This window comes from Anser anser, assembly GCF_964211835.1.
Source record: "Anser anser genome assembly, chromosome: 11".
In the NCBI taxonomy this organism is placed as follows: Eukaryota; Metazoa; Chordata; class Aves; order Anseriformes; family Anatidae; genus Anser; species Anser anser.
Window position 1 is genome coordinate 18,261,390 of NC_139732.1, and position 24,158 is coordinate 18,285,547.

The following is a 24,158-nucleotide window of genomic DNA, read 5'->3' on the forward strand; positions in this document are numbered from 1 at the left end:
CAGGATGCTTAAAATGTACAAGAGAGTAGGGAGAGAGCTTTCTTTAACAAGTACAGCACCATAATTTCACCAGTCCTGCATTGCTTGGCTCCATAAGGGTGTGTTGCTGGCTGCGGCGCATTGCTAGCACATGGCTCCTGGCAGAGCATGGGTCTAATAACAGCCAAAAGATTGCAGAGTGCATTTAGCATGAGGGGGACAGACAGGATATCCTGGACACCTGCTCAAACACAAGATACTGTGGGGACAGAGGTGAGCCTCCAAGGGTTGCAAAGCTGAGTGGATATAACATTAAAATGGAAGATAAACAGCTAAGAGTAGGTGTTCGGTGTCAGATATAGGATCAAAGACACATAAATCAGGAGAGAAAGCTAAGGAAAGTATGTGAGAATGGAGGGAGGAACAAACATATGGGGGAAAGAAGAAGCAATGAAGGAGAAATGCTGCCGTGTACAAGATGCGATGGATGAGGACAAGAAGCTGGAATTTATGCAGAAGTGGAGAAACGATAAGAAGGGTTCAAGTTTTGTAACAAAGTTCATTTCTATATGTTTTTCTCTTTCAAATGGATGCTTTGAATAACTAGTGCTTTCATTTCCCGTGAGGCAGAGGTGAATAATAAGTACCTCCACCGGGAATGCCGATCTCCCCAGCATCAGTCATCTGCTCGCAGCCTTACACTCTGGCAGTGCTTTGGCTGAGCAAATTAGCCTGAAGTGTTGTGCCCTTGGCTGGCAAATCCTTTCAACCCGGTTGAACGGACAAAATGAATACCCAGATTGTTCCTACGTCTGTTATTCTCCCATGTTTATCTGGCTGAGCTGTCAGTCAGGCCATTATAACTGTGGTGCACACTCAAATGACTTGTCCACTCACAAAAGCAGAGTCTGATGATGATAAGCTAAACAAAACTGGAGAGCCACTGTTGACAGAGTTGGGGGATCTTGAAAATGTCTCAGGTAAAAGCAGAAATGCGTTTTTGGAAGGTGCAGAAGCAGCTTTTATTAAATGTGTGTAGTTTTGAAGTATTCGCTGGGATTCATTGGCAGAGGATAAATGGGCATATATAATGAACTAGGTTCCTCTCTACTTCAAACAAATTAAGCAGCGTGCAGGAGATTTCTAAAACTCGACCGTAAGGGTATATTGCACTTACTAGAATTAATTAACCTGAAAATACATAATTTACTCATACGGGCTTTGCCAGGCTAGCATGTAGCTGCGATCTGTCATGCACCCAAAGCCTGCAGGAGGAGCAGCAAGCACCCGCAGCGCACATGGTGCCTAGTGCCGAGCTTCGCTGGAGGAGAGCGGCCAAACCTCGGCTGTTGACACAGTAAAGCCCGACCTTCTCATTATCCTGCTTCAGGTTTGCAGGTCCCGTGGGTGTGAACTTGTCAGGTGCTTGGTCCTCCCTGGGCAGGGAGGTTGTTTGGATGAGGGAGGATCATGCTAGAAATTGGGTGTCTTAAATATCCAGCTTGTGTGTATGTGCTGGAAGCAGTGGACAGCACAGGTTAAGGGCTGTGTCTAAGGGAGATTTATTTCTTTGCGTTCAATTTTTCCACTAAGATCCTGAGCTAGAGGCAGGACTCAGAGCCACGCCTGATAATAATTTGATTGCATGGCATTAAGTAACACAGTGCCTATCTGCAGAATGTGAATATAGCCAAAGCCTTTCTGGTCCTTTAGCCTCATGTTTGTGATCATAGTTAACAAGCTTAAAATTTTCAGATTGTGAACATGAAAGCAGTCTCAGATGCCTGAACAATGAAAGAGTCCCCTGGCTCCTTCCTAGGCAGGGGAACTTATTTATTACTGGATTGTCAAAAGGGTTTTCTCCACCATCCCAGTATCCTACTTTCTGCAGTAGAAAGGGAAAAGACCAGCCTGGGTAAGGCTTAAATCCTCTCAAGTGCCACATGAAGAAGTAGAGGGAAGCTGAAGTAAATGAGGTCCTGTGTCTTGCTGTGGGTTTGTGAGCGATGAGCGGCGAGTGGGGAGATGCTGCTGAGAGCACGGCACGGTGCGGCAGCATCTCTTTTATCAGCAGCTGTGCCTTCACAGTCCCAAGCCCAGTAGCCTTGTTGGCTGTGATGATAACTGTAACGGATGGTACAGCTATTTTTCATCAAATGCTTGTTAGTCAATTTATTAGATTCCTAATATACTAATGCACTCATTTGGCAGGCGTCTCGGCAAACGAGACTTGCAGTGGAGTGTACTCATTCAAAGTCACGGTAACTCGCAGGTTGCTGATTTCTCATCAGCACTCAGAAGATAATTTGCAAATGTGCCATTTATCATTATGCGCTTTGTAGAAGCAGATCTCATGAATGGGATAAGCAGGTGAGAGTCTAATATTGAACATTTCCTTCCCAAACACCATTACCAGCTTCTACAGTATTATGTTTTATATATATTGTGAATACTGCATCTAAATGTGCGCCTGAGTTTGAGTGTGCTCGTGAAATAGCTGGGGATATGGTTTTTTAAGGATGGCTAATGGACTCATTGATCCCTCTGCTGAGGAACACGGAGTTGGAGCAGATTAGACATTGTCTGGTGAAAGAATTAAGGCTTTTATTTGTAACAGTTTAAGAAGCGATAGGCATATGTGGACTTTTCACCATAAAAAGCCACCACTAACTCTCCAGATTTCTTTTACTCACTGGAAACATAATCATCCATGGAAAGCCACTGGTAAAGCCAACAAAAGGATTATTCAGAGGCTGGTGGTAAGGGTTGTGTGGGAGGCGGTTGCCAAAGGAGTGCTTTTCTTCCACAGCCAAGACTACTTGCTGTATGGATGCTCTGACCTGTGCTGCTGTTTGCCACTGCATTTGACTTTGTGCTGGTGACTGCTTTTTATTCACCTGTTCACTTTTACTGGGAAGAACTTTAAAGTCACAATAGCCATGAGATCAGTCTGAAAATGCAGTTCCTGTCTCCTCTTGTGACATTCAGAGTGGAAGCCCTGCATACAAATCATCGCTACTTATTTTTTCGTCTGCAGATGTGATTGTATTAAACAAAAGGTGTGACAAGGAGCCCAGCGTAGGAAGGAGCCCTTCTGCCAAATCGCTCTGTGTTTAGCACTGCTGCGAGTGTAACAGCAGCGCTCCGCCGCTGCTCTCCAGCAGAGCCAGGAAACCATGCAAAGATATTGATAATTGATTCCATTTTATATAAGTTAAAAACCAGCTTTTCCCTCCTAGTGTGAAGGTAATGGGTTTTGTCTGTAGAAAGATAATAATCCTATGAACCATTTCTACGCCCTCTATTAAAGAATAGTACAGCTTGCACTTGAACATAATGCCCATGTCAGCTCAGCTTTTTAGATATTCATCTTAAAAGAATCTTCAAGGACTGGAAAGAGATCTTCCTGAGACACTGAGTTAAGTTTGAGGAACTTAAAAAGTCATGAAGATCCTGTCAATTAATGTGTTTATTCTTATACGTCTACTCTGGGAAAGGCATCTTCAAACATGAAAGCTGTTTTCTTTCGATTAAAAAGTTGTCATTGCATTTAGTTTCTGTAGGTAATGCAGAGGGGATTTTTTCTTCCTCACCATACTGGGGGATAAATACATCTTTTTAGTTCTTACCAGTTTCCTCCCAGGAATCTTCATTTATTGCAAGAACATAAAAAAAAATAAGGAAAAAGAGAGCAGCTAAATTGAAACCTTGCTGCCAAATTTGTATGCAGGGGATGACTTGATTTATAAGCTTAGGTAATTTCATTTTTGTTCGCACTCCTTCAATTGAAAGGCTCCCACAAACAGTGTTACAGCACTGAAGGGAAGAGATGGGGAAATTTATCAAGCTATTTATCAAATTATTTTCACAGTCTGTCAAAGTCATAAGCATGCTAGAAAAGAAACATAACGAGTGTGTTCAAACAGAAAGGCATGTCTGAGTGAGCAGTCGGACTGCGGGCTACCTTGCCAGCATAGCTGAAGAGCAAAGAAACAGCCAAAGAGACGGCATCTGCCCCGAAACTCCATCCTGGCACGAGCAGTATTAGAGCCTTATTTGATGGATTAAGGGCTGAGAAAATAGAATAGAAAACATCATGAAACAGAAGGAGGGATGGGAGCAAAGGGCTCCCATAGGCTTGCCCCCCTCTCTAGGTGGCCTGTGAGCCTCCATTGAGGTTTACCCATGGGGCTGGTGTGGAATCTAAATGGGGCACAGCCTTGGCAGGAGAGGGAATTGCATCCTGAGACAGGACATTGCACTTACACTGCCCTGGTGTATGCAGCCTTATAGTGGGTCTTGTGAGACAACGCTGAGAAAGCAGGAAAAAAATAAACAGAAAAGCAGCTGAGATAGAAGGAACCAGTCTAGTAAGAAATCTTTAATTTCTAATGAGCTTTAAAGGGTTTGAGAGAATTGATTTTTTTTTAACAAACCAGTTCAAGTACATGCCTTCAGATTATAAAAGTACCTGAAATTGCCTAGAATATCAACATGCATAGCTTGTTTGTATTTACATATATTTACATAGGAAAACAAGAGAAAGATCTACAGTTATTTACAGTCTACATAGGAGAAGAGAAAGGCAGCATAATTGTATTTCCTAAAATACAGTAGTTGAATAGTCAGCACATGCATATTAAGATATATTTGCATGATAGAACGCAAATGTTTTAAGACCTTTTTAACTCCCTATGCTAAGATATAGCATAATAAAGGTAATTTTTTTTTGTTTTGTTTTGTTTCTAGTCTATTTGCATCAAGTGCTTTAAAATGTTCACTAACACAGCGGCAGCATTATTTACCCTGGCAATTAAAGCAACAGTACACACGATAATTTCCTACTAACTAGCAACAAGCTGCTGGTGAATGAAATATCTATTGTTTCTCATTATCCATCGACCAACATACAAGGATCTCCCCTTGTAAAGGCAGTGCCTAAGCTATCACCATTAATTATAGAAGTAATATAAATGAGACTCTACAGTATGTACTAAATGAAATATTAACAAGGCCAGTGTCTTTGAGCCTGAAAGATGCACTAACAGGGCACACTTTACAGCAGGCTATCTATGAAAATCACACATACATAATACAGGAGTGCCTGGCTTACAGCTCTAAGCCTAGACATTAGAGGCCTGTTTACTAGATCTGCATTATTGCAAAATACATTCCCTTAATCAGTTTCTGGAAGACAGAGTTGGTAGTTAATTTTTTACCATGATATGTCCCCATCATCACACCCTGTGGTTTTTGAATGCATTGTATTACTGAAATTTTTGTGTGTGTATGTATCAACAGATTGAAAACAGTCTTTATCTTTAAAACCTAAACAAACAGCTTGTCCAATATTTGTCCCAAAAGGTCACTTGCTTAAAAAGCATTGCATTTTGTGGGGTTGTTTTACTCATATCTAAAATCAAAGTCAGTCTAAAAAGTTATCTGTGCAATGAAGGAGGAAGCACAATGTCAGTATTGTGATGGCATTCATTGCAATACTGCATATGAAGAGAGTCTAAATTTTGACTAGTAGTAGTATTAAAAAGCTATATAAATATATACAGCATATACAGTACTGTTTGTGTACATACATTTATATAAAGTATCTATATAATTAAAGTTAGGTACAGCAAAAACATAAAGCATTTCAAGTCAGCAGAAGTTAATAACAGAAGTGATTTCAACAAATTTCTCATTTACATATGTCCAAACACCAGCCGACCCTATTCTGATGACTGAGTTACAGCAGCATATCTAATCTGGCTTTTTGGCCGGGTATGTTTATTGTCAACAACCTGCTTGCCCTACTCTTCAAGTTACACTTGCCCAGCAGAACACAGGCTCAGCTGGCAGAATATGCATTTCAGGATGATTTCCAGTATCCTGCATAGGATTTCCATTTTTGGCATGTTGGGACTCATGTTTATATAAATGTACATCACAAAATCTCAGTTAGTGAGCAGGGATTTACAGCTCCTGATGGTGCTGCTGTGATGCCCAAAGGGACTGACTCCCTCTTGCCTGCTGTTCGCTCCTCGTCCAGCCAGCCAGGGCTGGCACACAGGGCAGGGGACAAGCAAGGGACAGCAGCATCACATGGCAAGCCTAATCACAGCCTTATCCTGTTGCACTCTGAAATAAACACTGATAGTTTCCCTCAGGGATGTTTCCCAAACCCGGACTTGAAGAGGAGCACGCAGTACCACACCACTGCTCCATACTAACCTGTACATCAAGGTATAGCAAGAGTAGCAATGCTGGATGGTAGCAATTTGCATGCAGTGTTCAAAACTGCCACGTCAGTGGAGTGATGATGTTTTAAAAGTGTAAATCAGATGTGAACGGGAGTTCAGTGGGCAGCAGAAGAGAATTCAGAAGTGATCTGAGAAATGCGATGTCGGTAAAAGGCCGGGGTGAGCAGCCTGTGGGGCGTGCTGCTGCTCTTGCTGTTGAAATGCTGGTCGAGCAAGGTAAAGCCATATGCTTCATTAAAGTTTTTGAAGCTTAAGATGGCTCTGTGTCAGGCTTGAAAGAATTTTCAGAAACTGATTGTGGACTCCAACACAGAAAAAGAAAGGAATTAGGTGTTGGTGGGACCCAACTCCCTTCCAGATGCTGCAGAAAGAGCAGTAGGGTTGCATAGACATCGGTGTCTGGGGCTGTCTTAAACATTGGATAGTTTTATCTGAGATATCTGTGAGAGGCTAGGGGATGTGATTGCAGACCTGTGGGAAATGTGTGCCCTTCTGGAGGACAGCTGTAGAGCATGCAGGATTTCCCAAGGCAGATGTTGTAGGATCCCTGTGTTAGGGGTATGCCATGGCATACCACCCCTGGTATGCCATGATCGCTCTTTCTAGAATATGCAAAGTGTGGGAGAGATGAACCCATGGCTCTCCTTTTGAGGGGATAATTGACTCTAAAGCATCCATTTATGGAGACCCCAGTGGTACTTTGGCTAATAAGAGTTCAACCAAGTTCTCGGTGAGCTGGACAAAAACAAACAGGTGAGAGAGGAAAGAGACCAGAATGGGGCCTGGTGTAGCAGACATCTTCACATAAAGAAGGAATTTTATACAATAGAGAAAAATAAGCATGATTTCAAAAGGTACTTACATTTTTATCAGCTATTTTGCCAACCTTGTTCTAAATCTCCTAAGAATTTTAATAACGGTTTATAATACAACACTGTACTTACACGGTGCTTTTCAGCAGTAGATGTGGAAGCACGCCATAAATGTGAACCAGTCCTCACAACACCCCTGTGAGGTGGGTAAATCTTAGTAGTCTCCCCATCTTACAGATGGGAAAAGTGAGGTACACGGAGTTGAAGTGACTTTTCCGAGTTGACTCGAGAAATAAAGGTCGAAATGAGAAAACCAGCCCAGTGCTCCTTCCTGCCTTGATGTCCTGTGTTGTATTATTTTTTTTCCTGTGGAGTGATTGCAGACGATCTCTTTGACACTGGATGTTGGAGGATAGAAGTTTTCAAGCACTATCATTGCCATAATTGAGAACATATGGGGTGTTGCATAACACAAACAACATGGTGCAGTATCAAAATACATTTATTACAATGGACACATTTTCTTTTGCAAAGTTAAAACCCAGAATGTAAGTTAAATATAGCTGCATATACTGAATAGTTGAAATAATCACTAGATCTTAATGCCTCAGCAGTTGAAAACAAATCCTCTTTCGTGAACTACTGCAGTTTCCTTACTCAAAGAATAGATCACATTTATCTTCTATATTGTATGTAAAGAATACTGTAAATGCGTAAAGGTCTTAATGACGCTAAAAAAAAGTTACAGCTTGAAACCAACTATGCTTTGCAAGTAGAGAAGCTTTAGAGTTTTGAGTCTTTGTAGTTGAGAATTAATTGAAAAAGAAATACATCAGAAGAAAAAAACCAGACCTTATAGATTTGGGTTTATCCGTTGTATTATCTTCTAAGAGACGTTTTGCTGGTTTAAATGTGGTGATGGGGGAAGGGGAGGTGGTTGAGAATCTCTGGTTTAGATGTGGTTCAGTGAGACCTTTCAAAAGACTGCAATTACAGAGTCAGTTCAGGTCACGTTTTCCTGCTGGCACTTGGGTGGAGATGGGACTTGAAGTCAACTGAGCCTGATTTATTTATTGAATCATATTTGGCAGCTCCAAAGTTGTTTTTTTGTTTTTTTTTTTTTTTTTTTAGTTGCAGCTATGATTTTGGTTTGTCAGACTCACCCAAAGGAGCAAAGGCAGGTCTCAGTTTCGTATTTCTGGGCTGAAAAAGCAATTAGGGAATCCTGTTTTCTTACAGGAGGATAGCACATACATATTGCAAGCATTACTCAGAAGATAATAATGCATCCAGGATTGCTCTGAGTAAGAGGACTGCAGCAGGAAGGATTTTTCTGTAATCTCCTGTGTAAGGCTAGAACTCGCTCACTGTCTTGTACAGAGGGTAGCTGCCGTTCACAGCTCTGAGATACCGGCTAAGAAACCGAGCAAAGTAACACCTGGTGTGAAGAAGCCGGTCCCTCTGCTACGACGGTTGAACGAGGATGTAAGGATTTTAGACTTACTAGTGTTTTTCTGAAGGTAGCTTGATGGGGAAAAGTACAGACTCAGCTCATCTGTAGAAGTATTTTAACATTACTGAGAAAAGAATAAGTATATTTGGAGAATATTTGCACCAAAGTCCCAGCTGTGGCACATCCCAGATGGAAACATCTGTATTCGGAGTGCAGTTTCCTTCCAGGAGGCCAGCCAAAGCTCAGCTGCCAAGCCGCAGGTGGCCAGGAGCAGCGAGCTGCGCCAGGAGCCAGTGGCAAGCGGCAGAGGGGCATGAGCCATGGGCAACCGCAGATCTGTGTCAGAGGGAGGTGGTGGACCTGAGCTGGCTGACACCAGGTGAAGATGAGACTCGAGGAGTAGAGAACTGCAGCTGTAATTTTAGAGTTTGGCATTGGCAATTTGCTCCATCTCATTTCGTTTGGTTTTCCAAGATTGTCTATTTTGCACCAAATCGGTAAACGAGCATGGCTGATGCCAGCTGGTGAACTGACCGCTCTCGTGGAGTGGATCTGGACTCTTTGGAGTGCTTTCCAGAGCACAGCGAACGTGTGGGAAACCCTGTTTGTGTCATGGTCTGTAACACGGGTGTGCTCCCCCATCTTCACTCCGCTGTGCAGTAAGTGATTCCACTATAAGTGATCTGTTCACAATGCAGTTGTGTTGAGCTAGTATTTTTGCGCTAGGGATGTGTTTGCTTTGTCTAATGGTCCTGGGATGAATAACAGGAAGAGCCTGAAGAGTTTTAAGGAAGCAGTTGCCTTTTTGTTTCACTTGGGCTGCTTGCTTTGAATCTGGACCTTGTCACAAATGCTCGCCTTTCTTGTCATTGTGAATTCACCTCCTTCCACTGGCCATCTTTTAAAATGCACTGCGCTAAACTTAACCTCAGGCTAGCAAGATAACTACTTAATTTTTCATAATAAAATAAAATAAAAACTCTTTTTCAGGGAAACTGATTCCATCTCGCTGGTAGGCAATGTCACATGCTATCTGTATGCCCTTAACAGAGTTTAGAGTGGATCTTATTCATTTGCAGTTGATACATATACAGATAACTTATGGCTTTGTTTCTATTATTTATATACTTCATACGTAAACCTGCTTCAGAACAGGAATCTAATTTTAGAAAGTAAACATGCATTTGAAAGTAGACAAATTTGAAAACTAAACATTAACTGTGTAATATGTTTTCTTATCAGGAACATAAATGGTATCTTAGAATACTAACGGATGCATTACATATATTAATGAGGGTTTTACCGTACGCTGTATATCAGGAACCCCTTTTCTTTTACTGTTAAGATATTCAATATTAATTTGTATTCAGTGCCATCAGCTACAAATTGATAGCTCACAGTTATGAGATAAATGCCTATGAACTAGTAGCTAGCTACTTAGTATTTTTATCTCAACAAAGGATTTTGGAAGGATGGACAATTTAGATCTTTGAGCCTCAACTATAAATAAACAGCAACTGCTTTACAAATCCCACCCTGCTGCAGTTTAAGATTGTATTACAAAACTGACAAATGATTTGCGAAGGAGAATGATGAACCCTTATTACTAAGACACTCTTCAACTTAATCCAAAACAAGATTCCCGGGTAATTTTACGTACACTGGAAAGATTGATAGCGTGGTGCTTGCCTAGCAGCTTTCAAATGTTTGCCTGGATCGGAAATGGCATTGAGGCATGATTAAAGATTCAGTTGGGCTTCTCACAAATTCTTTATCCTGCGTATTCATCATTCCAACTCGCTGCCTTTGTTGCAGGTTAAGGAAGGCTGACCCCCAGCCCCGGCGATTAGCACCATATACAACTGACGGACATATGGAAAAAAAATGTTTAGGTTGCCCAGAGCTTTTAGCCTTGTTTATCTGTCTAAATTGTTGGGAGCAGGGGCGTTAATCACAATAGATCAGGGAGAGCCTGTGACAACTGACAAGCTCATTGTTTAAGACATTTTTTAACGAAGTTGTTAACATTAATTCTTTTATATAGTACTCTAATCTTCTTCAAATTATGTTCTGACATGGCACAAACCGCTTGGCATTGAAAGTCATTCAACAGTGATTAAAGTGCTCTTTTTATCGGTTTAAGAATGTTTCATCTTGTATCAGCAGTATGGAATTGTTTACTAATTAGATTCCCTAACATCCTCTGCTGTTGTATGCTGATGATATGTGAACAGGAAAGCTGATGAGCAAAAAATTAAAACTTGTTATTAAACAGTCATAAGGCCCAGCATATAAAGATGTCATTCAAAAGATTGTGTTCATAAGGGATAAACAATATTTACTGAGAAACTCAGCGTTCTCACAGCCTGGCTGTGCATGGGTGGCAGTGCAGGCATTCTCCAGTTATCTGCAGTTCTGGCTCTTCCTGGAGGTTTGTGGCATCTGAGTCGAAGACGAAAAGTAGGAGTTGGTCCTTGAGGACTTTCTCATTGAGGATGGCCTCTATGGGCTTGCTGGGCATCCCGCTTTGGGCAGGAGGCTGGGCTGGAGACCTCCTGACATCCCATCCGACCTGAAGCATTATTGAGTCCTCTGATACTCATTCCTCTCTGTCCTTGGGCAAGTCACTTAGGTAGAGATCCTCAAATCTCTGGATACAACTAGCTCACATTCACCAAAGGAATCTGGATGCTTAAATGGCTTTGGGAATCTGGGATTTACCTTCCATTTCGTAGTTTTGTTGTCATCAAGCTCCTAGGCTTGATGAGTTCATGTTTTTTCATTCTCTGATATTAAAGCTTTACCCTCTGTCAACAAAGGGATAAATATGACTGCATTTCTCTTAAGTAATAAAAAGGTACTTCTCTGTCAATGATAGAACCATTGAACTTTTTTTCTACCAAAACACCCAACACAATTGAAACATTTAGAAAGACGGAAAGATACACACAGCCAAAAAGCAAATGGCACATTGCTTACATCCAGTCCTCAGTGAAACACTGGAGGTATCACATGATAAAGTGCTTTGGGCTTCCAGCCACATAATCTTTTATCGCGTAAAGTAAATATCCTACACTCACACAGGGAAAACTATTCTCTTCTTTTGGAGTTTAGGCTGTGTCAGTGTTTGAGGTATAAAGCACTGTTGTTATGCTGTAGGATGTGTGCCTGCTGAGAATTTTAAAAGTCATCAAATTCGACTCATTTGAAAAGATAAATTATTGTTCAGTTTGGATTTTAAACTGCTCTGATAAACTTTCATTTTATGAATTAGCTAAATTTTATTAAAGCTAGCCTGAGTTTAGCTTGGCTGGACGGATGCTTTTCAGCAATAGCTTAAGGGCTCTCACTCTGCATTGAGCACGTTAGTTTAATTTTACCTTTCTAATAAAAGTCCAGTTGAATTGCTTGCAAAAACTAATAATAACACTCTTCAGGGGCTTTGAATCATTCTAAACAGCTGAATACAGTGATCATACCTGTGCTGTGCAGCTTTATAGGATAGTTCAAATGAGCATAACAATTTTATTTTTCTCTGTTAATATTATTTTGAGTAGAACTCTCTTACATTTCTTCTCCTGCTTGTAAGATGCTTTCTCTTTTTTAAAAAAGATATTGGTTTAATAAAAGGATTACTAACTTTAAAAATAGTTTGGTCTGCTGGTAAATATATGCCTTTCAACATCCTTATTACAGACAGGTTTGGTTTACCTTGTTATAGTAGATCATTTCTAAGCTGTGGAGTCATCATTATCAGTTTAATCCCATCTTCTCAGGAAAATGCATATCTTGCAAACAAATATGCCTTTCTTTGCTGTTACAAAATTAAGAAGCGTCAATTAAGGAGAATTGGGGCTTTTTAGAATGGTTGCTGCCCTTGAAGGATGAGAATGCAAAACAGAGGTCTTTTGCAGGCTGACCCCCTAACAGCACCCTGAGTTTTCCTGGTTGTGACACTGAAAGGCTAGAGAAAACAAAAACAAAAACGGAACTGGAGGAAAATCATGAGAGGTTGAAGCTTATTCGCTCTCCCCATTAAATTATCCTAATGTGGCAACATCCAATTTCTCTTCGTTTACTTTTTCTATCATAGTTGGCAGCCTCTTTATTCTGATTCCTATCAGCTCATAATTAGTTACCACAGAAAGGACTAAGATGCACATAAATAATCATAAGATGCCAGATAAACTCTATCGGTTTTAAATTAGGGTTGTGTGCAGTGTCTTGCTACGTGCTCTCACCTATTATTTTTAATTATAGTTCACAAAGCAAACCGGTTTCTTGCCCTCTTTGCAGCTCTTCTGGCACTGCACTTTCAGTCGGGACCTTGGAGTACCCCATTCCCTGGGGTGTACCCATCGCTGCCTGAACCTTGTGCCCTCCAGCTCCAGGTTTCTGTCGGAGAAATTCAGAGAAATCCATTCTTCCTGTTTGAACATAAGTTCAGCTGGTATTTAAAAAAAAAAAAAAAAAGAAAGAAAGAAAGAAAAAAAGAATCTCTGCTCCACAAAAGCCTCTAATCTACCTGCTCCATTTCTTAAAGCATTATAAGACATGAGAAATGGTTGTTACAGAACAAAAAAAAAAAGGGGGGAGGGTGGGGAACACACTGGAAAGCGTCGTGTCTCTGCAAAATCAGCCCTCTCTGCCTGCAGCAGATAAACATTCTTGCGAGGCAATGGTGACAACTGCAACAGCGAAACTGTTGATCAAAGATATATGGGCAGGTTTGGCACAAATCCCGATTGCACTTTACATTATAGGTCTTAATTGGAGTGCCCAGGTTAATTTTGTACGAGAGGTTTAAAAAACCCAACCAAACAAAATGCATATACGTGTCAGTCTGCGACTGCTTATCAAGGTTAGGGAGTGATGGTGCTCAAGGTGTATGGTGTTTTCTGAGTTAGAAGGGAAAAGCAGGATGTTTTTAGGTGCTGCTTTTAAACCTGGCTCACCTTTTCTGTTTTCAAGTGCCAGTGGGGAGACCCTCCTGGCACTGACTTAAGGTTTTCTTGAAAAGGGGCAAATGAACAGGACCAGTTTCTGGACCGTCTTTTCCTTTTCTTTTGCTCCAAGAGGAAATGAAAAGAAAAAAGCTCCTCATTAAGGTGTTTAGCAAATAAGTGGCCAGCAGGCAGGGAGGCAGCATCTTCAGCAGAGTTTTAGCTGCGGTGCTTTCACCAGTGCTCTCCTGAGATGCACAGCTCCGATGGACTGCAGCCAAAATGACAAAGATAAAAATCTATCCGTGTATTTGTGTATATATTCACGTAGTTTTATCTTTTTTTTTTTTTTTTTTTTTTTTTTTAATTTCAGCAACAAGGAGCTGCCACGACCGTCTACTGCGCCACGGCCGCCGAGCTGGAGGGGCTGGGTGGGATGTACTTCAACAACTGCTGCCGCTGCCTGCCGTCGCCGGAGGCTCGGAGCGATGCGACGGCCGTAGCCCTTTGGGAGCTGAGCGAGAGGCTGATCCAAGAGCGAATTGGCAGGCGGTCCCCGTGACGGCAGGGATCAAAACACACTGCGTGCGTGCACGCTTGGAAACTGCCAGCGCTGGAGCCTGTCCAATCTTATCATCTAGAGGGTTTCCATGTACCTCAGATACAGATTAACCAGTGTTAAATGAAATAATAGCAGTCACAACATAGTGAAAAATGTTAAGTACTAATGGGAAATGGGGAATACGACGGGTTAAAGGGACAATGCGGCTTCCTGGGGCTTAGTTAGTCGTGCTTTTCCTTCTTTTGATTGTAGCTGATTCAAAGTGTAACCTAAGGAGGCATCTTTTGTGTTATTTCAGAAAAGCAATGTTGCAGATATTTTCTGTTGTTTTGATTAATGGGTAGGTATGTAGCCCAATATGGGACTTCCTCTTTATTTTGATAATTACTGTCTGTTAGGCTTTAGGTATTGATCGGGAGATGGTAGTCTTGTTGATTCCTTTTCCCTACAAGAATTTTATTGGGTGTGGCAAATAAAAAGATTATTAAGAAAAGAAATCTTTCCTGCCCTTGACTGCTGGCTGCAAATACATCTGAGCTATCTAGAAAAAGAAAGTGCAAGAAGACATCTGAATAGAAATGGCAAAATCACAGCTAATTAAATATTTGTTTTGTCTTAAAAGATTACAATAAAAGATATGTTGTAAACCATTCCCTAAATACCATAGAGTTAGCAAAGATGATGTCTCCTAAAGAACACACAGGGTGTAATCAGGGGTTTAAGTGGTATTTCCATCTATTTCTCAGTTCACAGTTTTAAGGAGTTTCTTTTTTTTCTTGGAAAATTCACAGTTTCTCAGTCCTCCTGATACTGTATCCCAATCCAAATCTCTCTATTTTTTTTTCAGTTTAAATTTAATAAAACAACATGCTTCCTTGAATATTGTCACCTGAAGAGAAAGTTTTTGTCTCATTTCTGCAAATGTCTTAGTTCATTTATTTTTTTTTTAGAAAAGAAAACTTGAGGAAAAATAAAGAGCTTCTTGTTGATACCAAGAAAACGCTGTTTTTTTTTTCTTGTTTCTTTCTGAGTTCATTTTTTTTGTATTTTGTGCTTTGTAGCTGTCTTCGTGCCAGAAGGTTGTCCTAAGCCATCACCAGTCCAGCATTGCATTTTCTGCAGACAGAATATAAACAAATAAATAGAAGGAAACATTGTTAATAGAAGCTTATTTGACCCCCCTTATTAAATGATTTAATGCTAACAGTCTGCCTTCCGTGATTTGTCTTGTCTGGAGCCAGCTGTTGAATAGGTGTCCCAATCGAAGCATGCAGTCACCTGGCAGGAGGAGCCACCACGTCCTCCCATCGCAAACCCCACCATGCTTACGTAAGGAATTAGGGTATTGCAGTGTAGCAGCTATACCTCACGATCATATAGTGTTGTGACTCCTCTGCTTTTTTGTGTGTTTATAGCTAATCTGAGTTTAGTGGGAGCTCTCCTTAGGTAGGCAATGTTTGGCCCCCCTGTGCACATGAGGGTGGGGATCTGTGCAGGTAAGGGCTCTATCTGTGAAATTAAATCAAACCCCTTGGATTATCTAGAGTTTGTCTGGAGTAAAAAAATGATTAACTTCTGTCACCTGTGCAACAGCCTTCTCAAACACGTTATTTGTGCTTTTCACAGAAAAAAAGAAGAGAATTACATTCATATACTAGTACAGCCAGCCCAGGACAGCAGGGCTTTGCACCAGCACCTGCCATCACCAGATCAAGAATAGGCAGTCATTAAACAATGCTGGGAGCCCTGCACCATGCCTCCCCCCACCTTTAAGGCTTTATGCTTCATTTAGGCAAACATTAATAACTGATAATGAACATCCTCTCATTCCTTATTGCTGAAATGCTGCCTGCATTTGTGAGAAGTCAGTACTTAAAGAGATTGCCCACCTTCCTTCAAAGAGGAGCTGAGAGGTATTTTTCCCCCATATGTGGTTCCCTCTTTCAGTGTTATGAGGTAAAAGCATTTTTAATGTTGGCATAGTTTTGCATTAGTATGAAAGTAAGCTGCCCTGTGACATTATTGAGTTGATCATGTTCCATTGCTTCCTTGTTCTGGTTAATAAATATTTACTGACTCTAGTGTATTACTCCATCTAGAACTGAACAGTCACCATTTTCTCAAATTCAGATTAAAAAACAACAACAACAACAACAACAAAAACTCTCATGCACTCTTTCTTTCTTTCTCTTATTCCCTTCCTTTTTCTTTTTCTTTTTCTTTCTCTTTTTTTTTTTTTCTCTCCCCCTCTCTGTCCTGTCTCTCATCTCCCACATTGAAATAGCCAGCAGGAAAAAACTTGTTCTCCTTTTTTTTTCTTTTTTCATTTTCAGTCCAAATAAAAAATGGCACAAAGCTGCAGAGCATTTGCTTCTATTAGAAACACTTGTGAAAATAATTTTTCACACACCCTCAGCTTGGTTTCAGCACAAGAGGGATGTGCAGGACATTAAAAAGGAATAGTGATTGAAAAGAAACAGACTCCAAAACCTCCATTTTAATATCCTAGATGTGCCTAAGTCATTGGCTTTCAAATATATTTTGGTGTAAAATTTGGCACATTTACAGCCAGTCGGATTTATTTATTTGACTAGCTTACATTTTTCCGGTTGATTTACCTGAGGCAATGTCTGCATGAATTACTCCACAACGCATTGACTCCAGTGTTCATTAAAGGTAGTTAAGTGATCCTGTGTCTAATATTAAAGCAAACCCCATTAACCTTAACTAGTATCATATCAGCAAAACAAAAAGAACTGAATAAAGCAAAATAGGTTGTGTGTTATAGTTCTTGGAAAAGATCCAGCAAACTTGCATCAAGTTCCTAATAGTCCTAATAAGCCCTTGCTAGTTATCCCCACAAAAAAGGTGGAGAGTGGATAGGGGCTGTGTCACTGATGGACCATCTTGTCCATGGTCTGCCCAGAAAGTGAATGACTGATGGGACTTTTACATACAAAACTGGTTAGAAAGGGACCTGCAAACAACCATGCCAAGTGTTCACTTTTTTTTTCTTTTCTTTCCTTTTTTTTTTTTTTTCATTTTCTTTTGACATCTGAAAGACAAATCTCAGATATTCTCAGATCAGGTAGGTATTTTTATTAGAGAAAGTCTTTCCAGCAACACTGCAATAATTTGACTTATATCAAGGTTGAATAACTCCTTGTCAGGTGTTAAGCTCATGACCTTTCAAGCCAAACACGCTTATACTAACCAGTTTACCATTGGAATGATCAATATCTTGTAAGTGAGAAAGTCTAGACAGATCTTATTTTGTCCTTTGGTATCACTTGTGGCTTTGGAATTGATCATTATATGTGGCTGGGGAAAAAATGCCTATACATTTCATGCTCTGTATTTATCTTGACAAGGTTCTCTAGGATTATATTTTCATAATCTGAATGACAGTGGAACAGCTGCTCAAACTGTGCAAGCCCTTCTTATCAGGCTGAATTTAAGCTACGGTAATTACTCTCCTTATGTATTTCTTTTCTAAACAAGCGTGTACTATACATTAAAATGTATGGTTAAGGGCGGCAGGGGGGCTTCTGAGAGGCTTGGAAAATGCTGCTAAAATCTGACATATTTCTTTCTATCCAGAGTGGCTGATTCGGGTTTGTATTTTATTCTAGATGTAAGCCCATGGCTGAGTGTACACAGTCCCCGGAGCAGGATCCCAACCTGTGCAGGGTATACATCGCTTAATTTACAAACCCTTTAGAGTCAAGATGCCCTGAGCCTGGAGGCAGTTTAGGAAAACCAGAGAAGCAGTTGGTAATGCCAGTGCCTTATAGTTTGGTGGAAGTTTTGTTCCCGAGGGATCACAAAGGTCTTTTTCACCTTGTTTCCTAAGCAACTGGGTTGATGCCCTCAGACTTCTGAGTCTGTGGCTGGATTTCAGCAGAATTTTGCCAAGGGGTAAAGGCCACAAAGACAATCAGATGGAGCCCACTCCATGAACAGCCCACCTGGCCAGAAACTCTCCCAGCAATGGGTATACCGAGCTTCTCTTTCACCCCAAATAAAGAACAGACCCAAACACAAGACCAATCCTATTCACATGGCTTTTCCCATCCTGCAAATCTTTAGCACCAGGCTGCAGCAGACATACAGAGCAGAACACCCAGCAAACACGCTACCAACTGCATCCTTCAACCCGTCCCATTGCAGAGAGGCTGGCAAAGGCCAGCCCTAGTCCTGCTGGAAGCAGCCGAGCATCAGCTGGGTGCACAGCCCCAGCAGTGGCAGGGAGCCGTGCCGAAGCCAGGCGCTAAGGCTGCCTGTATGATGTGGCGATGGAAGGGCTTGAAATATAGCAGCCAGCTGCGTGGCTGCTCACTCATGTCCTTCGCCGTGGGACAGAGGCAACAGGAAAACAGAGACGTATCTCGGAGAGAAAGGATGTGCTGCATCTCTGCTGATTTTTTTACAGCACTAACTCTGTTATTTACTAGATGCCTGCTCTGGGCTGTGCGTTTCCTCCTCTCCCCCCACCCCTGTTGCGTTTGCAGAGTACTTTCCAACGGGTGTTTGGTGAATTAGCTCCATGCTTTAAAAGAGAAGATTGCTCTGGCAGAGAACAGCATAGTTGTAAAAGTGTCAAGGTGTTATGGATGTCCTGATGATAGAGCCCAGTTGTTATCTGCTGGGTAGTGAGGGAGGATAGCTAATGATGTGCAGCATGTAAACCGTTTGTTGCTCTAATCCATCTGTGTGGAGAGGAGTGAAAAAGAGGGGCGAAATCCTGGGAAAATTACTTGGACAGCTGGAGATAAAGTGTGTACTGATGGAGTCATCCAGAGGTAGCTGTCAACATGAGCTGTGTTTGCATATAATCCAAGCGATGCACAATGATTCCTTTCGGTATGTTTTTTATGGGTTGGGTTGGGGGGGGCGAGGGGGTGGTTCATGTGTCTGCACACAGACCTTAATTGCTCTCCAGTATCTCTTACCAACTGGGCTCCAGTTTTAAGTGAGGAATGTGATTTTAATCAATTCATGGCTGGGTGGTGGAGAGAAGTACTGCAAACAGACCAAAGCAAGACATACGGATCCCTTTGGAGGACCTGAATTAAATGAGAAACAGTCATTTTATTAATTCTGCTGTGTTTTATAGACCTTTTATATGGAACATTACACATACAACTTCACTATCTAATTAAAAAGGGCTCTTATCAATTTGCTGGGCAGTTGCTTACATAAAAAAAAAAAAAAAAAGGAAGAAATAATATTATATATTTTTTTTTTGAATTCCAGAAAATCATCTACCTTAAGGGTGTACAGAGCAAATCACCAAATACCTAATGAGACTGCTTTGGCTGGCAATCATCACCGTTGAAAGAACTGTTATAAAAACTAAACATTAGCCGATGCTTTGGGAAGGAGGTTTGCACTGTGTGCCTTGTTTGTATGGAAACCTTACGCCGGGCTGGTGCAGTGCCTGCGGATATGTGAGCACGATCTAAATTAGGGGCTTTGTGCACTGGAGGTGCATGGTCCCCACCGGCCGTGCATCCACCCTTCTCCTGGAGCTGGCGTTATCCTCCAGCAGCAGCACTTTGAGCAGCTCCCTGGTGTTCCTGGTGGGGACTGGGGAATGCACGCGGGGCTCATGGACGAGACCGTGCCGGGGAAGGGAGGCAAACGAGAGCTTGTTTGTGGCTGTGTCGCGTGTGCGGGCCGTGGGATGCCCAGAGCCTCGCTGGTCCTGGCTCTGAGAGTCACATCAGCAGGTGAGACCTGGCCCAAAACTGTGCTCTGCCTTTTCCAGGCAGCCTGAAGGAAGGGGAAAAGCAATGGAAATAGGTACTGCCTTGCTGTATGCAGCCCTCTGTGCTTTTCTGCCCAGTTTGTGTGCGGGATGCAGGTGAAGCCACCCGACCCCTGTGCAAAGGTTTCAGTACAAGAAACCGGGCAGTGGGACAGGAGAAAAATATCTCCTGAACCCCTGCACCTCCATAAACCCTTGCTTTATGTGGCGTATTGGATTTTACAAGTACGGAGTCTGCTGGGAGCTGTCTGCCGAGCACACAGTTAGCAGTGATTGAACACCAGCGTTTGAGCATTTTGACTTAAACCCACTGTAAACTTCTGAGTGAACTGCTGGCCCGGGCCGGGTCTCTGGTGGGCGGCCGTCAGCCGTGCATCACAGCCCGCGCAGCCCACGCAGCGCCCGGCCGGCGGCCGCGGGTCACAGTTCAAAAGAAGCCTGAAACTTCGCTTCAATGGCTCCTGAATTACCTCTCTCCTCCCAGGGAAGCCTTTATTGCTCTGCCTCTCCTCCCCTCCCAGCGCCGAGCTGGCGTGGCTGGAGGAGAGAGGAGCAAGGGAGCCGGTGCTGAGCCCATCTCCTGTGTACCCGGACTACAAACACACCGGGAGTATTTTCCTTCCAGCAAAGCTGCTCCTTTAATCTTTATGAGCAGGAGAAATTCATGCATTACAGAGGCACAAAAATGAGAAGGGAAGGGCGGGTGGGAATAGTCGCATTAGAATTAAGCGCCTTTTTTAATATGACACCTGTCAGACTTATTGTGAAAAATACGGAGCAAGGCTCCCTTCAGAAATAATAACGTTGCAGCAAGGTTAGTTATAGCACGGTGAGTCCTGTCAACAGCTGCAATTAGAAGCTGTTTACCAGCGAGTGGAATAGCTCTGCAGCACGGGGCTGCACGGACAGCATGTGTTGTTCCAGCCCCAGCTGAGGGCTGCGAGGTAATCCTGCACCGCCGGGATGGGTCCCCGCAACCACATCACTTTCCTAATGACACTATCACCCAACCAGGGATTAAGCGCTGCTTTGCAAGCGGTGAACGGTGTCACACGGTTTAGGCTGCTAAAACAATTAAAGGGTCAATTTACGGCGCTTTGGTGGAAGGGGGTGAAGGGCAGGGGAAGCGGGGGGGACGACGCGGCAGCGGAGCTGTGATAACCAAGAGCTGTCAGGGAGCCGTATACTGCAGGGGCGAATATTTCTGCCGGCTCCCTATTAGAAGGCATCCTTTGCCGCTGCAATTAAGCAGAGGGTGCCCCAGCTTGCTTGTGCCCGCGCTGCCCCCAACCTCCCTTCCGCAGTGCCGCCAGCTGCGGGGCGTTATTTGCAAGCCACCCAGCGCTGGTAGTTGCACTCCGACCACAAAATTAATTTCATTTATGCCTTCAGCCAGATTTCAAAGCCGGGCTCTGGAGACACGGGAGAAATTAATTTATTAAAAAGCAATAGCTTGATAATGCACATGATGATAGAATAAATGAATCTGTTCAATATCTTATAAAACAGTTGGCAATCACATAATAGAGCATTCATTGTCAATTTAGTAGCTTGTCTCATTATACTCTGCAAATAGTAGTAAAATGGTGTATTATTCATGAACCAACATGCTTTAATTACTTTTAGTGCACATTTATTTTTTCAAATGTAATATGAGTTAGATTCATCTATAACTGTAACCCAGCTTATGAATCCTGAAGCAGTAACACAGACTGGAAGAGACATTTTATGAGCACAGTAATCAGTTTCTGGGACGTTTGTAACATTTCTATCACTACGAAAGCATATCCTAAAATACCAGCCTCAGACATCATCCCAAAGTTGGATTATGGATGATAATACTTTAATAAGTATGATATTATTATCTGATAATATGATTAGTTGTAATTTCATGTTTCATCATTTGCTAGTTTTTTTTTTCTTTTTTTTTTTTTTTTCCCCTGCCATTAAGCAAATCCCCAAATCTAATATTGTTTGTTTGCTGGCTTTACAAATAGAAATCATCTTGTTACCACTCCCTCCCTTCTTGGCGTCCCCATCCCACACTTTTCACCAGCTTGATTTGCTATGAAGGTCTCACATGCATACAGCCAAGGTCAGTGAAAGTCCACTGCTCTTTTCAATTAAAATGTTTGCAAGGATTTATAAGTAAGAAACTGATCTTGCCTATAATAACAGGTTTCCTAAAGTCAGTCTTGCCACTACTAAGTATAATGTTGCAGCACATCGTTGATTTCTATGTACATAGAAAAAAGAGCACTGTAAAATGACTTAAAAATGCAATTAAAGTGTAAATCTTTACACCCATTAACATTTAGGGTCCATTAGATTACTTTGTCTTTTACAATATTAAATGCTAAGATGTTTTGCTTTTGTTCTATAACAGTATATTCTAGTTCTATTTATAATACAAATGTAATTTAGCTCCCAATAAATCTTGAGTTTAATTGGTTATTAAGTATGTGCTACCATGTCATAAATTTCAACCACATGATTTCTTTTTCTTCCCGCTCATCTCTACGGCTTTGTATTCTGGGGTCAGAAACGGGGTTTCGTGGCATGGTATGAACCATCACAAACACCTGGCCTGTGCGAGCATCCCCCCAGACGTGAGGGGCACGGCCCTAAAGCTGAGCCCTTCGGCAGGTGCCATGGGGGCGACAGAGCTGGATTGCATCCCCCTGGGAGCAAAACACAGCCCGGTGAATGCACACCGGGGCTGCACCCATCGAGGTGAACTGCTACCCCAGCTTTGAGGATGCATTTCTGCAGGGAATTTACGTGGTGCTGTGCCTAAGGGGAAATGTTTCTGCAATGCACTCGCGTCTGCAGCGCATTGACTTTCCTTACAGCGGGAGGCACCGGCGTCTGGCCTCGCCGTGGGGTCGGTCTCTCCTGGGCAGGAGCTCAGGCTGTGGCCTGACAAACAGCCAGCACTGTAGTTTTGGCGCTGATCAAGGTTGCAGAGGGTATAAATCAAGGCCGGATTTCACCCTCTTGTCCTTGATGTTATCTTCTGCTTTGAAAGATGTCCAAGCTATGGCTGCACAATTATGACTCTTTTCCTCAGGCCTCAGTAAGCACAATTTAGACTAGTTTTTATTGGTCACCGAGGATGAGTTTCTAAGGTTTTTAGACTCAGGAACTGGGGTAATAGCATTGTGAGGGCATGGCCCAGTTTCCTTTGTAATCCTGATTTCGGTTCCCAGTAGTAACCTGAAGCCATGACTGCTTAATCCTTAACTCCTGCCACAATTAACACCTCACATTCAGGAGGGCTTCTCTGAGATGGGGAAGGCAATTTGTCCCCAGATAGGTCTCTTTACTAAATGGGGGTGGGATCCTGTGCAGCTTGGGTCAAACACACACACGGGGCAATAGGGCAGCAGCTCCACCAGCCTGGATGCGGTGCGAGTCAGCAGCCTCGCAATTAGTGCTAGCACACAAACTCATCAGCTACTAATGAACTATTTGAGCAATTCTGCAGGTATTTATATAAGGCTGAGACAGCATCCTCAGCCGAACAACTGCCCTCGCCCGTGTATTCCCAGGGAAGCTGTAACAGAAGTGAAATTTCTTTACGTAAATCCAGCCGAGGCTGAGGGACCTCCGTCTTTCTGCCACTACTGCTGTGTCCGTGTGCCTGACCATACGTAGCAGAGCACATGGAGTGTTTGGAGAATTTTTCCCATTTGTTAGCCCAACAGAGTTCGTTTCATTGCCTTAAGCACTGCAGAGTCCATTGAAGGTACTGAATGTGCTTACCCCAAAACCCGGGCACTGTTGAAGGGTGGCACGCACCGGGAAGAGCTGAGCAAGGCTTAGGATTTAAAGTGAATTAAAAATTTCTTTACACATGCTTATTATTTCACTCTGTAAATTGCACATGGACCACTTGAATCTGGCAGACTTTAACACACACACACACACACAGTATAAACACCTCAATTTTCCTCTAAAATAAATTAAAACAGATTGAAAACCTCATCCAGGATGATCAGCCGAACTACATGTCAGACAACTGTTATTGGCAAATTGGCCGGTGACTCATCTAAATATTTGTTTCAGTTCCGTGAACAAGTAGAAATTACAAAAAAATCAACATAAATATTTTTTTTTCCAGAGCGTCAGCCACAGTTTTTGCCTCAGTGGTCTTATTGGCTGATTAATCCATATGTTTACTGCACTTTGAATGAAATACAATAGTTCCACCTGAATAACCTGATTAGTCTTAATTTCCTAATTTTTATATTAGTCCCCTGGTTTTTGAACCCTTTGGCAATTTACGATACTCAAATACTTTCCCCAGTTGCAGAGCAATTGTTCACGTGAATGCCATTACTCCTGAACGCGAGGCTAATGGCATCTTTTGTATAGATACAGGT

At 42.2% G+C, this 24,158-nt stretch overlaps 2 protein-coding genes across 10 annotated transcripts in view; one reads left to right on the forward strand and one right to left on the reverse strand.

Moving 5' to 3' along the window:
- WWOX (WW domain containing oxidoreductase) overlaps positions 1 to 14,500 on the forward strand; it is a 508,525-nt gene extending 494,025 nt beyond the window's left edge. For all 8 annotated transcript variants that reach the window (XM_083851624.1, XM_083851625.1, XM_083851620.1 and 5 more), the window contains one exon: positions 13,815 to 14,500. In XM_083851624.1, the coding sequence (XP_083707750.1) occupies positions 13,815 to 14,003 (189 nt within the window). In that variant the 3' untranslated portion in view covers positions 14,004 to 14,500. The remainder of the gene's footprint in view (positions 1 to 13,814) is intronic.
- MAF (MAF bZIP transcription factor) overlaps positions 1 to 24,158 on the reverse strand; it is a 211,466-nt gene that overhangs the window by 18,292 nt on the left and 169,016 nt on the right. The window contains exon 3 of one of the 2 annotated variants that reach the window (XM_083851643.1): positions 13,779 to 15,119. The exons of the other annotated variant lie outside the window; for it this stretch is intronic. The gene's annotated coding sequence lies outside the window, so the exon portion shown is untranslated. Of the gene's footprint in view, positions 1 to 13,778; positions 15,120 to 24,158 lie in introns of those variants that run through there. 2 annotated transcript variants of the gene reach the window in all.